At 38.2% G+C, this 15,459-nt stretch overlaps 1 protein-coding gene across 7 annotated transcripts in view; it reads right to left on the minus strand.

The window, feature by feature from the left end:
* The window catches only part of GTDC1 (glycosyltransferase like domain containing 1), a 329,154-nt gene that overhangs the window by 27,108 nt on the left and 286,587 nt on the right, over positions 1-15,459 (minus strand). For 4 of the 7 annotated variants that reach the window (XM_039250744.1, XM_039250738.1, XM_039250739.1 and 1 more), the window contains 3 exons: positions 14,208-14,278; positions 13,414-13,505; positions 5,893-8,253 (listed from right to left, as the gene is read on the minus strand). In XM_039250744.1, the coding sequence (XP_039106675.1) occupies positions 8,170-8,253; positions 13,414-13,505; positions 14,208-14,278 (247 nt within the window). In that variant the 3' untranslated portion in view covers positions 5,893-8,169. Of the gene's footprint in view, positions 1-5,892; positions 8,254-13,413; positions 13,506-14,207; positions 14,279-15,459 lie in introns of those variants that run through there. The other 3 variants (XM_039250740.1, XM_039250743.1, XM_039250742.1) reach the window with 2 other exon arrangements.

Raw genomic sequence — 15,459 nt, forward strand, 5'->3', positions numbered from 1 at the left:
ACCTTTGCGGGGCACCCTGAGCCACCCTGCGATGTACTCTTCTCTGTTTCCTCCCTCTTGTTGCTAGGTCAGTTTTAGAAATAGAAGGCCTCACCTCTTTGTTAGTTATCTATTTACTGATAGAACTGATGCACCAGGTTGAAGGCCACAAGGCCACCTTGTTCAGTCATTGTACGGCTCTTCCTCTTTGCAGATGATTATTTTTCCCTTTTTCATTTGCTTTTTTCACCAATATCCGTTTCCTCACAGCATTTTATAAAAAGTGCCTTTTCGTGTGGTTCCAGTTCAGTGATTTGCCCACACCCCGAATAATGCAATTTGCCTTCAAGATTAATAGTTGTGAATCAGTGCTTCTTAAATACCTCCTGGTCCGTATTTTCAACTTAAAGGATTCCTAGTGTTACTGGTCAGGCACGTGCTCGAACCCACTACCTTCATGAACTGGTTCCAGCCCCATGACAGTAGTTACACTCAGGATATATGAACATGATTAAGTTTCTGCCCCGATCTCTTCAGCTGTAGAAGGCAGACAGCCTTCTTCCTCACCTCCCCCGGGAGGGTAGATTAGCAGTAAATAAATGGATAAACATCACACTAGGTTCCAAGCCCATCTCCTCTTCTGGTACGTATTTAGGAAAACTTTAAAAATCTTCAAGCATCTGGTCCTTTGCTTTGGCTCTGCCCTCCCTACTTTTTGACTTTATCCTTCAGTAAAATAAATAAGGTGAAAGAACATGGCAGGAGTTTCTCTTTCCTTATGGCTTCCCAGTATTTGAGAGAATCATCCTGTTTTAGGCCTGTTGTTGTTATTCATGTTTTTACCACCCACCAAAGAATAGCACAGGATTAAGTTTATATTAATAAATGATGTTCATGACGCGGCTTCTCCATGCCAGAGTTATGATTTATTTTTCTAAATGGGTGGAGAAAGGAGAGCAGCAAGAAACTAGCCTCCTAGTCACTCAGAATCCTTGGCTTGACACATCTCTGTGGGTGTTTTTGTCTTTTTGTTTTGTTTTGTTTTCTGTATGTACCTCTAACTCTCCTTTAAGTTCTATTAAAATAAACTAAATATTTGGTTGACTACCTTTGTCCATAGCTTCGATCCTGTTTATTGTAGTTAAATTTATAAAAAGTATTGTATGTTCCCCTTTTCTACTTTCTGTTTATAATTGTCCCTATTTACCCCTCCACCCCATTAAGAATTTCACAATAAAACCCTGCACCAAATAAATTAAAATCTGCAACTTCAGACACCCAAAGAAGAGGACATTAATCCACTTAGTAAAATACCCAGACCTCCCCCTCTCAATTTCGGCTCTTCTTAATGTAACATTTAGTAATTGCAGCTGGCTCCTTACACTTCCCTCCCTCCCTTTCATTCTGAATCATATTGGCCTTGTTTGACCTTCATTTCCTTTCCTACCCCCCACATTTGTCCACGTACTTTTCTTTGACCATGCTGGTCTTTCTTTTGCTGCCTGGATTAAAAGCAATAAACAGAGCTTTCTAAGAGCCTAATACTTTCTGTTAAAAGCCCACTCTACCTCCCCGTTCACTAGTAATGCTTTGTACAATTTTTATGTATCCTTATTGTTGTGTAGTTACTGCTCTATATTTTTCTGATTGATCATTAAGTTATGCTGGCTTTTGAGAACTGCCTCCATAATCCCAAAGCAAAGGCTTTTTACTTGGCATGCTCTTTGCCTTTGGAATGCCTTTCCTGGCAAGGACAGGCATTTCGGTTCGACTACGATTCTTAAGTTACAATTCAAGGCTAATTTGTTCAGTTAGGCTTCTACTACGAGCAGCTCTGGTTCTCACTGTGAAGTGTTCCATGAGGTTGCTTAGTTGAAGGGTGTGTTGTAAGTACAAGATGTAATATACTTATATTGTACTTGATTATCAGTTTTCAAAAACAGCTGCATGCTTTGATATCTGTGTAAGGAAATATCAGAAGATAATATACCATTGGTATTTATTACTCTATAATTAAGGATGTGTCAGTGTTTCTCTTTTTTAAAAAAACCCTATTTTCAGAAATTCATATCTCAGGCATAAATTTCCCTATGAATTACAGTCTAATACCATATTAGAAGTATCTTCTTTTTAAGTTATCCCTCCCCTTCCTTTTCTTTCCGGGGAAGTAAGTTTCAGGATGTAATTTCTGGGTTATCTATTAGGGATGAGAGGAAGCAATTCCTATGCTGCACAATTAAAGGTGCTGCCGCCGCCAGGGCCACCTGCTCCCTCTATCCCAGGGCCTCTGCACACCAGGTGAGATCGTGGGGGCTGCCTCTGAATGAAGGGCCGGCCTCCCATTTATGTGGATGAGCAACTTCATCATGGTATGAGGTGAAAGGCACTGGAGGAGGCTCAGCCGTCCCGAAGTACTGCAGGTGCCAGAGAGTCTGAAATTTTAGTACCAGGAATCAATTCTTATGCATTCCTCCCCTTATTAAGGTCACTTAGAATACAAATGCGGCCAGGAGTAACATGAAATAATCTACGGAAAGGTACTGGCACCTTATCCATCCATGGTCCTTCTGCCCATAGAAGAAGCGGGAGGAGGAAAGAGGGGAGGGAGATAGAGAGATTTGTCCCTTTCACTCCTTTAAGGGATCGTGGTTTGACCAACTGAATTGACCATGGCCTTCTGCAAGAGGCTGTTTCTAGACCTGCCTCTACCACCGTGGGACCCATGGCAACTTGGCTGCTCTTCAGGCCATCAGTTTCCCCACAGGTTTCAAAAGCAGATGCTTCTCAGGAGGGCCAGGAAAGGTACCTACATGCATAAAGATGAGTGTAAAGATCACAGGGCATGGTAGGCATATGATGGATGTGGCGGCTGAATGGCTCCCTACAGGCACAATAATAGTAATATTACAGACAAACACTGGCTTCATTGCATGGTCTCTCACGCCTCTTTCAAGACCAGCAACGTAAGCCACAAAGCAGCCCCCTGCTACCCTCTGCACTCTCCTGCCTAGGGGTCTGATAGTCATGCGCACTGACCTGATGCTTCCTGAAAGATGCATAGGTGACGATGACGCTATCCCGAGCAGGGGAAGGCTTGTAAAAAAAAATCTCTGTTTCTACAACGTAGTCTGTATGTTGTACATACATATAAATATGCATGCATATAAATATGCCTTTATATGACGCCTTGATTTTCTCATTTGTGAGGTGATCCTGGAAACCTTAAATTGTCAAATATAAAGGACTTCAAATTCTTAGAGAAAGGCATAGCTCAAAGTATTTCCAGAAGTCCCTGCTAGCACACCACCCTAGGTCAGCTATTGAAAAATGCAGTAACTGTTAGGAGAGTAACATAAGCATCTTAGATTATCTCCCAAGAAGCAGCAATTCCTTATATTAGTTTGTGGGAACAATTATGAATCTGTCTTGGGGCTGAAACTAATAACCATAGAGCTGCGGGAGAGAAGAAGGCATCACTCAGGTTCATCGTAATGGGAGGGTCCCTGGAGGCACTGACCCCACACTCGACTGTAGGAAAATGGGCTGTCGGGTGAGAGAGGATCCTTGTTCCTGGAGCCATACATCCCGCTTGCGCAGCGAGGGATTTCCAAAGACACGAGGGAGCACTCCTCCTATGGATTGCAATGAGGGACTGAGTCCACAGTTCATCCTGGCTTCAAGAGGAAAGGGAACAGGTGCCAATATGGAAGCTAGGCCGTGCGGCTAGGAGCTCAGACAGCCCTGTGCTCTACCCTACAGCTCTGAATTTTTCAAGATGCGAAGACTGGCTCGTGTAACATCATCCTTTTCCTTCCTCTCATCACCGTTCAAAAGGTTTCTCCAGAACTATGGTTTTCCATCTTGAGTGTGTAATGTTACAGGAATTAGTGAGAAATGGTGACCAGCGGCCCCAAGAAAAAGAGACTCTACGGACAGTCAAGTCAGCCCTTTTCAAAGTATGATTTGTTTCAGTATCAAGGTTAAGTCCTTGGCTCCTGGTAAGCGAGGAGTCTTCTTATGCAAAACTGTCAGGGCAGTGTCTTCCGCTGTTTGAAGGGAAATGGACCACTGACTTAAGAGTCAAGAAACATTAAGGAAGGCATGGTAGCAAAACTAAGCAAAGTAGTCACAGCTCCTTTCAGAAGGCACATCCAACAATAACATCGAAGACACGCAAAAAGTCATACAGAGTACGAATAGCCTTTGGATACAACAAGCCAGCCTCAGAAATAAGCCACTAATCATAGAGTAAATGTGACTCTCCCAGTTACATGTCTCTGCTTTCTACCACCACTCCTCTGACTTAAAAGTTATTGTACGTTTGGTATAAATCCCATAGTTTGTTGTTGTTGCATTTTAATCACAAATGCACAAAGCTTTCAGCAGCATGTAGAACTGTATGCATGTTTTTAAACTTTCCCAGTTACATTTTAATGAACAGCTTTGAAGGGAGGTTGTATCATAGAAGCATTAGTCTCCTAGGGGCGCCTGGGTGGCTCAATTGGTTTTGCGTTCGACTCTTGATCTAGGCTCAGGTCATGATCTCACGGTTTGTGAGTTCAAGCCCCAGATGGGTTCTGCGATGACAGCACACAGCCTGCTTGGCATTCTCCCTCTCCCTGCCCCTGCCCTACTTGCTTTCCGTCTCTCTCTCACAAAATAAATAAGTGAACTCAAAAAAAAAAAAAAAAAAAAAAGCATTAGTTGTCCTATTTCTCAATTCAAATTTTAAAATGAAAACTGTTCATGTCAGTGATTTATAATATACTCTCTTACTGTTAAGTATACTGTCTGATATTAAATACCCCCTAACTTTTCACCGAAAGAGAAAGGCACATAGGCCGATTCTTGCCCATGGTCAGCAGAAGAATAAAACCCATAGACTATGTCGACATAAAAAGACAACATGGACTCTCATTTGAAAATTGATTCTGTCACCCACAGAAAGTATCTTGAGTCTTAACTGAAAATTTTATTGTGGCTCATAATATTTCTGGGTAGCAGATGCTTTCTCAAAAACAGATTTTACTTTTAAAAATATCAAATATAATTAACACCTTCAACATAAAATGAAATCTTTGCTTCCAGATGCATTTCAAGGTGTTGAAATGAATCTGTGCAGCCCTATGTGGCTGCGAGTTTCCATCAACTTACTGATTCTGCTGCCATCTTTACATGGCACATCTGAAGATGTGAGAGCCGGAGCAGGGCATTTAAACCTAGCCATATCAGAAGGACGCTTATTAAACTGCAGGCTTTCTGAGAAAGGTCTTTTGACCTATTCCTGACCCACATGGTATAAATGAGCAGGTTAAGAACGAGGTGCCGTGAAATTTATTATAGAAACACCTAACCAGAAACACAGATGAGGCAAGTTCAGGGCAAGTATACCCTGGATGCTGTATCAAGGCCTTGATAATGAGCAGACTTTTAAAGATACTTAAAATGGAAATTGGGCGAGTAGTTTATTTTAAAGGAATAAAATTAACAGAATTGAATGTTTAAAAAAAGGAAGATCAAAATTTTCAGCAACCATACTCAAAATAAGAAATAATGGGAGTGTTCAATCTCTTTATTCAAAGTAAGTGAAATAGGAATTAAAAAGTCAACTTGTGGGGTACCCAGGTGGCTCAGTCAGTTAAGCATGCAACTTTGGCCTCAGGTCATGATCTTATGGTTTTGTGGGTTTGAGCCCTGCGTGGGGCTCTGTGCTGACAGCTTGGAGCCTGCTTAAGATCCTCTGTCTCCTTCTCTGTGCCCACCTGCCTCCATGCTATCTCTCTCAGAAATATTTTTTAAAAAGTCACCTTGTATTCTCAATTATCCTTTGATTTCAATGAAATATGGGTTAATTTACTTAATAACACTCTAACCCACCATATCATTGGTTTGAGAAGCACACAAAACACACACTTCAAGTTTTCAATTGTTAAGAATTACACATTGACAAAAGTTTTTATTGCTTATTTGCACTAAGACCAAGTCTGACAGCATAGTTCTAACAAGTGACAGCTTTAATGTAAATTTTTATTCTCGAAGTAATGCTGGGCATGGCTGAAAACAAAATCTGATTTGAGGTTATGGGTATAGGGAAAAAACCCTCCATATACAGGTAACTTTCAACTATGTCTACACTGAGATGGGAGCCCATTATTTTCAGGATAGTAACACACAGTAAGCTCAACACTGCTTCTTGGCTGTGAGATTATACTATTATTTCTAGAAGACATCCTTCTGACTGAAGCAAATTTACTGGTATAGTTCCATCTCCTTAGATGATAAACCCTGCCTAGAGGTGTCTAAGAACGTCCTAGGCATACTGACATCCTAATGTTTGCACTCAAAAGGAGTAGCCCTGGTAGATTTTGAGGTCCCCATTCTCAGTCCACAAGGAACTTCAGAAATGATCCCTCAGCCCTTTGTTTTATGGGTGAGGATGTAATTTGTTCAGTGACTTCCCTGCAAACCATAGGACTTGAAGCCAGGGCAGTGATGTCCCGGGACGCGTTAAGGGTCTCACATTGGTTAGGGAGAGGACTCTGTGCAAAGACAGAGTTTGTTCTTTTTGCTTCTTACTCTTCCTGCTTTTAAATTCTCAGGCTGCAGGGATCCTGAATTCCTGCTTTCTTTGATCTACAAGATCACCTCTATCCTGAGGGCTCTATCTGGCTCTCTGACCTTGATCTGTTTCCTGCTGACGATTTTGCTACCTGTCAGATGGGCCCTACTGGACTTCTGAATCACTGCCTGCTTTATCTCGGATGCCTTCGAGACCAGTCAATCTTTTTAGAAGCCAGAAGGCCACGCATGGCCCCTGCCTACCCTGCTTTCCCTGGCTGTTCCTCAGTCTGTAGTGTCTAAAAGTTATTTGTTTCAAAAGCTAGGAAAGTTACAATTTACCTGTCAGTAAACAGAAGATGGTTTATCAACAGACTTTACCTTAATGACTACAAATGTTTACCTCCTGCTTTCCAGAATGCAAAGAAAATCTTGGAAATGTCATAATATCTTACAAACATTTGCAAAACAGATCCTTGTACATCCGGAAAAGAAACAATTGTATTCGTTGTCTCTGACACAAGAAAGTGTTCAGTGAGAAACATACAGATAGATGTACACTCTTACACATAAATGAGATATGCTAATTAAAAATTGCAGTAGGCACTTTATTAAAAATTTATTTTACAATCTAGCCGTTCAAAACATCTTTATATCAACAAATACAGCAGCTTGACTATTGGAATCATAAGTGATTTATCTTGAAAAGATCGTATTTGTAGCTGGATGCAAATATTTTTGAGGAATATTTATATCAAAATTACTGTTTTTAGTAGAAGTATTTTGATTTCTCTATTTTTACCCCAGTGGAAAAAAAAATTGAAACGAGTATCTCAGTGTTCATTTTATGGGCAAGATGGCTCCACTTAGTGTATTTCCCATGTTTGTCCAAATTACAGCTGTTTATCTAGCAACTTTAAAATAAATTAAATGCAAATGTAACTTTGCGGATCGTGGGAATACCTGCCAGACCCTTATTAATACCTTCACTTAAAAGCCCCTGTGCCAGAGAGTCGTTAATTTGCTAAAATAAAAGTGCTAAAGCAGCCCCTTGCCCACAAACAATTCTGAGATGGCCGCCCAATTAGTCCGGTAGCATTCTGATCCTCCGTTCAGACCCTGTGGCCCTTTGAGGACGCAAGAAGGCTCCGATGATAACCTGGCAACCTAGGTAGAAACACAGCCAAGTGCGAGCTTTTGAAGCTGCAGTTTGGCTGCCATCGTGTCGGCAAAAAGAAAGAATTCAGGCACCATGTCATCCAGTACAAAGGATAAAAACGGATTCAACCGGAAATTCAATGTGGCACCACATATGGGATACATGAGTGCGGTTATACAACAGGCCACATATTTTTTTTGAACAGTCTCCTCCATGTGATGCCGAGGACATGTGTAACCATCATAACGTCTCTAGGAATCTGTATTTAATTTGAGTTGGGGTGGTGGCAGGGATGGGAGATCTGAAGCCGCCACAGGTTTGTGGCAGATGGCTCTGTGTCAGCTATGACAAGCAGCCAGGCTCAGCTTCCTCTGCAGATTTTCTTTTCTCTCTGATCAGGTAAATATGGGCACACTCTGGAAAGTTCTACAGATTCTGCCTTAGGCTGCAAGTTTGTGACTTAGCCCCATCTGTCACAAATCTTCCCTAGGTTCTGTTGTAAGCAGAGACCTGAATTTACCATGTAGGGCTGCCCAAGAAAAAGGAGTCATTTCACCCTGCGAGGGGGAGGGAGAGAAGAGAGAGCAAGGAAGAAGCATTAACAACCGAAGACGAAAGGATGTTCAAAATTCATATTGCAAATTTGCATAACTTACGTCAATTAGATTTCAAAAAGCCACCAAATAAATGGTTCTCCAGTTTCATCAACTCAGGAAATCCCAGTTTCTGATTGGATTAAAGTGGAACTGTATTTCAGCCGTAGGGGAAAGCTCCCGATTTTTCGCAAATGGGTACATCCCACTGCACGCATATTTCCTGGTTTATGTTAGGGCCAACGGCTGTTCGAAGTTTATCATCCAACTTTTAACTTTTATAAACACAAGATACACAACACCCTTAGCCCATGCTTTAGCTAAAGCAAATTTTACTTTTAAGTGGTTAAGGCACAAGAGAAATGCCATTACTACTACATGAAATGTATAAAGCACTTTGAGTTTACAAACAGGTTTATATTCATTATTTCATTATAGCAGTACCTCGGGGGGGAAATGCTATTAAGAATTGAGGGGGGGAATTTTTTCCAAGTTTACAAATGAATCATAGAGAAAGGCTAAGAAGTTCATCTAGAGCCAGGCTGCAAATGAGTAGCAGAGAAGAACAAGACGCCAAAATCTCTCACTCTTCTTGATCATCCAAAGTATCTATTGTGCTAAAATTTTGCTTTTATTTTACTTAGACAAACCAAAGGAAAATCAAGCCAAATGAGATCAAGGAAGGAAGTGAAGAAGGAGAGAGGGAGAAGACTGGGGAGGAGGGGGAGAGGGAGGGAGAGAGATTGGGAAGTTGCCTTAAACTGTGCTCATGCGGTTGAGAGATTTTTAGAAGTTCTAAAAATGTCACAAGCTTTTAAGTTTTCATTTTTAGGGAAAAAAGTAATGACTTTGGAGTGTTAATACAAGTGAGCAACACCTTATTGATATCTAGAGTGTAATCTCAAATTAAAAGAGGACTATAAAGTGACCAGTCCCTTGAAGGAAGCTTACAGTGGCCTGGCCTTGGTTCGGACAGACAGAGCCTGAGAGAATTAAGGCAACCACAAATGGCTTTTCTGGGCACTGAATGTGAGCTGTAACCTTAATCATTGTTTGGAGGCATTTTTAGGCAGAAATCTGAAAATTCTTCTCTCCTCCAATTAGGAGCAGGTTATCAAGGTTCCTAGAATGTTGAACAACTTGAAGAGGAGAACAGAATAAAAATCAGCAGCTGTCATTTGAACAATCTTAAGAAACTACAGGCCACTCTCAGAAAGTACAAGAAAGAACGCATCTCTTTTTTCCCCACACAGAATATTGCTCAATGTGTAAATAAAAATAAATGAGAAATAGGATTGGAATGAAAAGCTATCCCGGTAGTCTGGGCGGTATCTACTTTTCACAAGTGCCCTGTTTGTGCCCTGCGCTCTTCTCAGTACTCGTAACAATGTAATGGCCATCATTTTTTCTCTAAAGCATTTTAAAATATAATGATGAGAAGCCTGTAGAAACATAAGGAACTGATCTCAAAAGGTTGTTGGGAATTTTCAGTAAGTAAATTCACATAGTGAAAAGGAGGCAAAAATACAACTTCATGGTATGAGGCTTACTGGGGCTGGAAAAGGGAAAACTATTGTTAGTGTTAGGAAGTCAATCCTTGGCTAATTATTTTATGATTACTTCTGGAATCTTGTGTTCAAGTTAGGTTTGGGAGTCATAAAAAGCTCCCCATCGTGGATGAAATGAAACCTATTTTTAATCTGTGTGACAAGTATGTGGCCAATGTGTTTGACCTACTCAGAAAAGGAAGTGTTCTGAAAGTACGAGAAAGCTGCAGTCAATGACTAACTTAGATGTAAACTTTTTAAAGAAATGGTTTAGATTTTTTAAATTATGAAAATGGTTTTAGATTTCAAAATGGTTAGGGGACATTTAATTTCTGCATACATTGTATTTCTCTTAAGAAAGATCTTAAGAAAAGTGTGTGTGTGTGTGTGTGTGTGTGTGTGTGTCTTTGTGTCTGTGTCTGTCTGTGTAAGAGAGAAGGAAGTCAAAAGAGAGGGAGGGAGGTAGGGAGGGAGAACATACTTGCATGCATGTGAGGAATTTAAACATTTCAAATCTGAAACCATTTCAGGTGAGAAGGCATGGGCACAGTGTTCTGTAGTAGAAAGAGTCACTTTAAGAAAAAAAAAGTATCCAATTCTGTTTCTGCTTTTCAGTTACTAGCATTCTGTTTCAAATCCTGCTTCAAGTTATAGCCCCCAAACTCTCACTCATATTGAAAGTATAATGTCTCATGTGAGAAGAAAGCCAAGTGTTAGTAGCCTTATTCTAGTCATTAAATTTCTAAGTGTGAATCCATATGAAAAATCCTATCCTAAAGTGAACTCTATGTGAAAAGCAGTTGAGATGATTTTAAAATGTAAACTTTTGACAAAAAAAGAGAGTAAGGTGTAAAAATGTAAAAGGAGCAAATTAAAGAATTCAGTGACATTCTATCCTTTTAGATCTTAGAAGCATATGTTTTATAAAAGCAAAACAGCACTGTCCAATGGAATAAGTCTAAAAAAAACCCCAACATTCTCGTTAACAGCACACACAAAAGACTCTTCCATTGCATAAGGAAAGTAAGGAAAATATTGCCTTGGGGGGAATAGTTCTCTTGTACTGTATTTCAGGCAAATGTTACCTGAAAATGTGTATATTAATAAAGCATGAGGTGAAAAGGTACCATAGCTTTTTATACTTAATTGTAAAGTTTTAGAAGGCATCTTTTTTGCTGTTTTGGTTCTAAATCCTATTACAATAACCAAACTAAATCTGTGGTCCTTTCCTCTGTGTGTGTGTGTGTGTGTGTGTGTGTGTGTGTGTGTGTGTTTACCAGTTTCTCCTGACAAATGCATCGCAAAGCTCAATTGCCTATAATTCTTGGACTAAGTTATTAATTTTAAGACGAATATTCAGATATAATATCATCAAGCTCTATAAATGAGGGCACCTCTGCAAGGTCTTAATAGATTTATAAGAAAAAAAATCCATGGCAGAAAATACATAAAAAAGAATTATACATACAAATTCTTATAAATGCTTACACAGGAGATATTAATTTATAAAACTTGGAGGTGAAGTACTTTAGGATGTACAGTCTCAAAGCATATGTAAAAAGTAATTACATGAAATAACATGTAAGGCATAGGTTATCTTTTAAGCTATATGAGGGACAGTTTTATATACTAACAGCATTACCACTGAGCTGACAATGTTCGAGAGTTTTTTCAGAAGTTGTTTGTAAAATAAATAATTATAGCTATGCTATAGAGTATCATATTAAAATATTTCAACCAGAGGTCTGTTTTCCTTTGCAACCAAAGCTAACTTGTTGCAGTAACTTCTGAAATGGTTAAAAATTTGTAAACAAAGACTAACGGAGATAATGAGGTCTAACTTGAAGCAAAGTTCAAAACAGCTAAATTTTGACGGGGGAAATAGCATTATAAAACCTTCACCATTCTCATCACAAGAAAATAATAAACCCTTCCTTCCTTCCTTCCTTCCTTCCTTCCTTCCTTCCTTCCTTCCTTCTTTCCTTCCTTTTTTTTTGTATCTGTATGAGATGACGGATGAGAAGTACACTTATGTTGATAACCATTTCACAATAAATGCGTGTCAAGTCATTATGAGGTATGTCATAAGCTGACACAGTGCTGCCAGTTGTATCTCAATAAAACCAAAAAACAAGCACAACTTCACCAAAAATTCACCAGAAAGGTGAAAAATTTGTAACTGGATGGTGAACTCACTGAAGAGATCTGTGTCATATACAGAAAATTAATCTGTTTGCATAAATACTTCTTATTCTATTTCTTCCGTTTTCATAATCTGCACATTTTGATAGCCTGTCATGTGGCAAACTACTTGCTTAACATTTTATCCAAACCCGACCACTACTGAACTTCCAAAATTAGAGAATTTGGATGTGAACCTTGGAAGAATGTTTTCTTCTCCTGTATACGGTGCAATCGTATTGACTCAAGGAGTAATACTGAAGCCTGGAACTGTTCAGTCAGCATTTTAAACTATTATGAGCTACCTTCTGAACCATTGCCAAGTTAATAGACAATGAAAGATAATGAGCTTGAAATTGGGTGTTAAATTGCATTTTTGGTTCTCTCCCTTTTTTCTTGAAGTTTAACTGTTTCCTGCAGAAACAAAGTCCTGTTTTGATGTATCACTATGTAAATATGTATTTTAGGCCATGAAAAGGGAAAGGAGAGAAAAAAGGCAGCAGACTGTATTTCATGTAGGAAGGTTATACATTAACATAGGAAAATTAAAATATACTGGATTATAAAACTGCTAGATTGTAAACTATACTGAATTTATGTAAAATGAAGATGCTACATTCAAAGAATATAAAAAGGTATATTACTCATGGCCTAGAGCCACCTTCCAAACTCGTAAAGCAGATTTATCCCAGTTCAATTACTTAGACTTTTAGCAGGGCCTCTTTGTGCTGTCTGCTCAACAATGTAAAATTCTTGATTCAAACAAGGGGAAAAAAACGGTAATGAAGGAGGGGACTGCATGATGATGCTCTTTAAACTGTTTTCTTTCTGCCTTTGCCATTCAGAGAGGAGACTGGCAGTGTCCTTCTAAACAAACTGTGGATTTTTATGTCCTTTTATTACACCGGGTAAGGGAAAAACATTTGATTCTTGAAAATCGTTTTCAAAGTAGTTAAAAACTGAACACCAAACTTCACGAATGTCATTCACCTGAATTTTTGAGGCCTGAAGATTTCATTATGATGGGAAGACAGGCTTATCCTCATTAGTATAATTGTGGAATCTTTCCTTTTACTTCCTTTTAAACTAATGAGTTACATTAATCCAGGTTCATTTTTATAAGCCTCTTGGGGCTAAATGTAAAGGACAGTCATCTTAGAAAACAATAAATTAAAAAAAAGCATGTACCATGCATTAAGTGCACGTATTTCATAAGACCTAGGTTAATACAACTGGCATCCAGTTTAATTAATCCTTGTTAGTGTAACAACTAATATCCCTCCCTAGCATGTTGCCTTTAAATATTAGTATGTTAATTAAATGTTTTTTTTTTTAAGAATTTTCTTTGTACTTCAATATGGCATTTATACCACGTAAATCTCTCCTCAATATCTACCTTATAAAGATGTTTTCTTACAATATCTGGTCTCTTGCAGAAATTCTGGAGCCTTTTTGAAAGCTGTTCAGGTGTAGAATACAGATATTCAGCTGCAGGAAAAACAGATACATTTTTAATGAAACAAAAACCTCAAAGCACACACTCGATATTAGTCACTTTACTAATTAAAAATGCATATTGCTCTGTGCTGCCTCGTGTTTTACATTATTTAAGCATGATTTTATAAGGTTACCTCAGCTCACAAGGATGTTTAATGCTAAATAAGACTGTGTAGTTGTGCTGTTTAGACATCTCCTTTGGGTGATTAAAATACATTATTCTAATGTAACACAATGCATATGTGATATATTTAGTGATGAGAATTTTTTCAAAGAACTGGTACTATAGCCGTATGTACCCTGTACAACAGTTGCATATTATTAACTAGTCAATTGTTTAAATAATTTGGTGTGACTTCCAGTCCTCGATTTTTCTCTGTGTATATCATTAAAAAAAATCTGTAAGCAATCGCAGCAACACTGACCTGCTTATAAAAATCCATCATTATGGGATGTGTATGCTAACAATGAAGAATGCTATTTGAAAACTTGCTTTTTTGTTATCTTAAAAGAACAGATGGTAAATATAAGCTTACTCTAATGTATTAAAACACATAAAATTTTCCTTAACACTAACATGTTGACTTGCCAAATAAACAATTGCTCCTGCCTAAGTTTATTTTCAAACTTTCTAATTTAGCATGAATCATGTATTAAATCGCAACGAAGATGAAAGTCCATGAAAGAAGCTACCTGGAAATATTTCAGGATAAACCAGATCTTTGGGACAAAGTGGGTAACAACCACAATACACAGCTTCCAACCTAAAGAAATTTTAGAGAGAGGATAAAAATATTAAAAGGACATTACTATGATTGCCAAAAAGTGGTTTTGTTTGCCTAAGTTAACAGGATGAGCTCTGAATTAACTGGGACGAAAAACATGGTCGGCAGTACAAGCCTTAAAGCCAAAGTTGCTCTTTTAAAAGATTTTATTGATCATATATGAATTTCATAGAACAGAACCAAGAGCATATGTTTTGTTCACTGAATTAATCAAAGCGCAGCTCTCCATTTTTTTTTTTGTTTTTAAAATACTGTTTAACACATTTTATAATCAGCAGATAAACACATGTAACAACATGGTAAAGTATGGACAGCTTTTCTTAATAATGCTGCAAAGTCCCAGAATGTTCATTTCTCAAAAATGTTTAAATAAAATAGCAAATACTTAACTTTAACATCATGGTCCTAGGAATGATCGAGGCACTTTTAAAAGCATCAGAAAAAAATTCACAATTTGTTGTGATGGGGCATTTTTATATTTTAAGCTTATGCTTCAAAATAATTTGTTATTTTGCAGAATGCAAAACAATTCCCCCTTTTACTGAAAAATCCTCATGAAGATTACCTTAATGAAAATTTCGCTTTCTTGGCCAAAACTTCAGCTCATCTTTCATTTTATCAGAAAAGAATACTTTAGCATTAAACAAATAAGCAAGAAAGTTTCACTTTGTGAGAGGATTTCCCCCAGGAACAGTTATAGGATGTTATTTTTTTTTCATGTCATAGTAGTAAGGGTTAAGCAGAGGGAAGGTATTGTATCTCAAAGGTTGTTAGCCCTGTATAATGGCTATTGATCTGACATATAATAAACCTTAAAGATACCACTGTAATTTTTGTTGGCTAGAAATTACACAGTGAAATTCAAAGCACTCTTTAAAATATGTTTATTTTATGAGAGACTTTGAATTGCATCCAAAATGTTGACCAAAGGCGGAATTTTATTTTGAACTGCAGATTTTTTTCAACCCAAGAATAATGTGAAGTTATGTCAATGTTTACCTTGTTTGTTTACAGTGACAAAGCACATGCAATTTAAGCTGTTTTTAAGTGGGTGATGTTTTCCCTATTTTATTGTGTTGACTGAAATTAGTTTAAATGAAAAGTATTTACTTTGAGCTGCAAAGTTCGGAAAAATATTGAGTTCAAAGTTTTGCTTGAGA

The sequence above is a fragment of the Hyaena hyaena genome, unplaced genomic scaffold (assembly GCF_003009895.1).
Source record: "Hyaena hyaena isolate Hyena2069 unplaced genomic scaffold, ASM300989v1 scaffold_381, whole genome shotgun sequence".
NCBI lineage: Eukaryota > Metazoa > Chordata > Mammalia > Carnivora > Hyaenidae > Hyaena > Hyaena hyaena.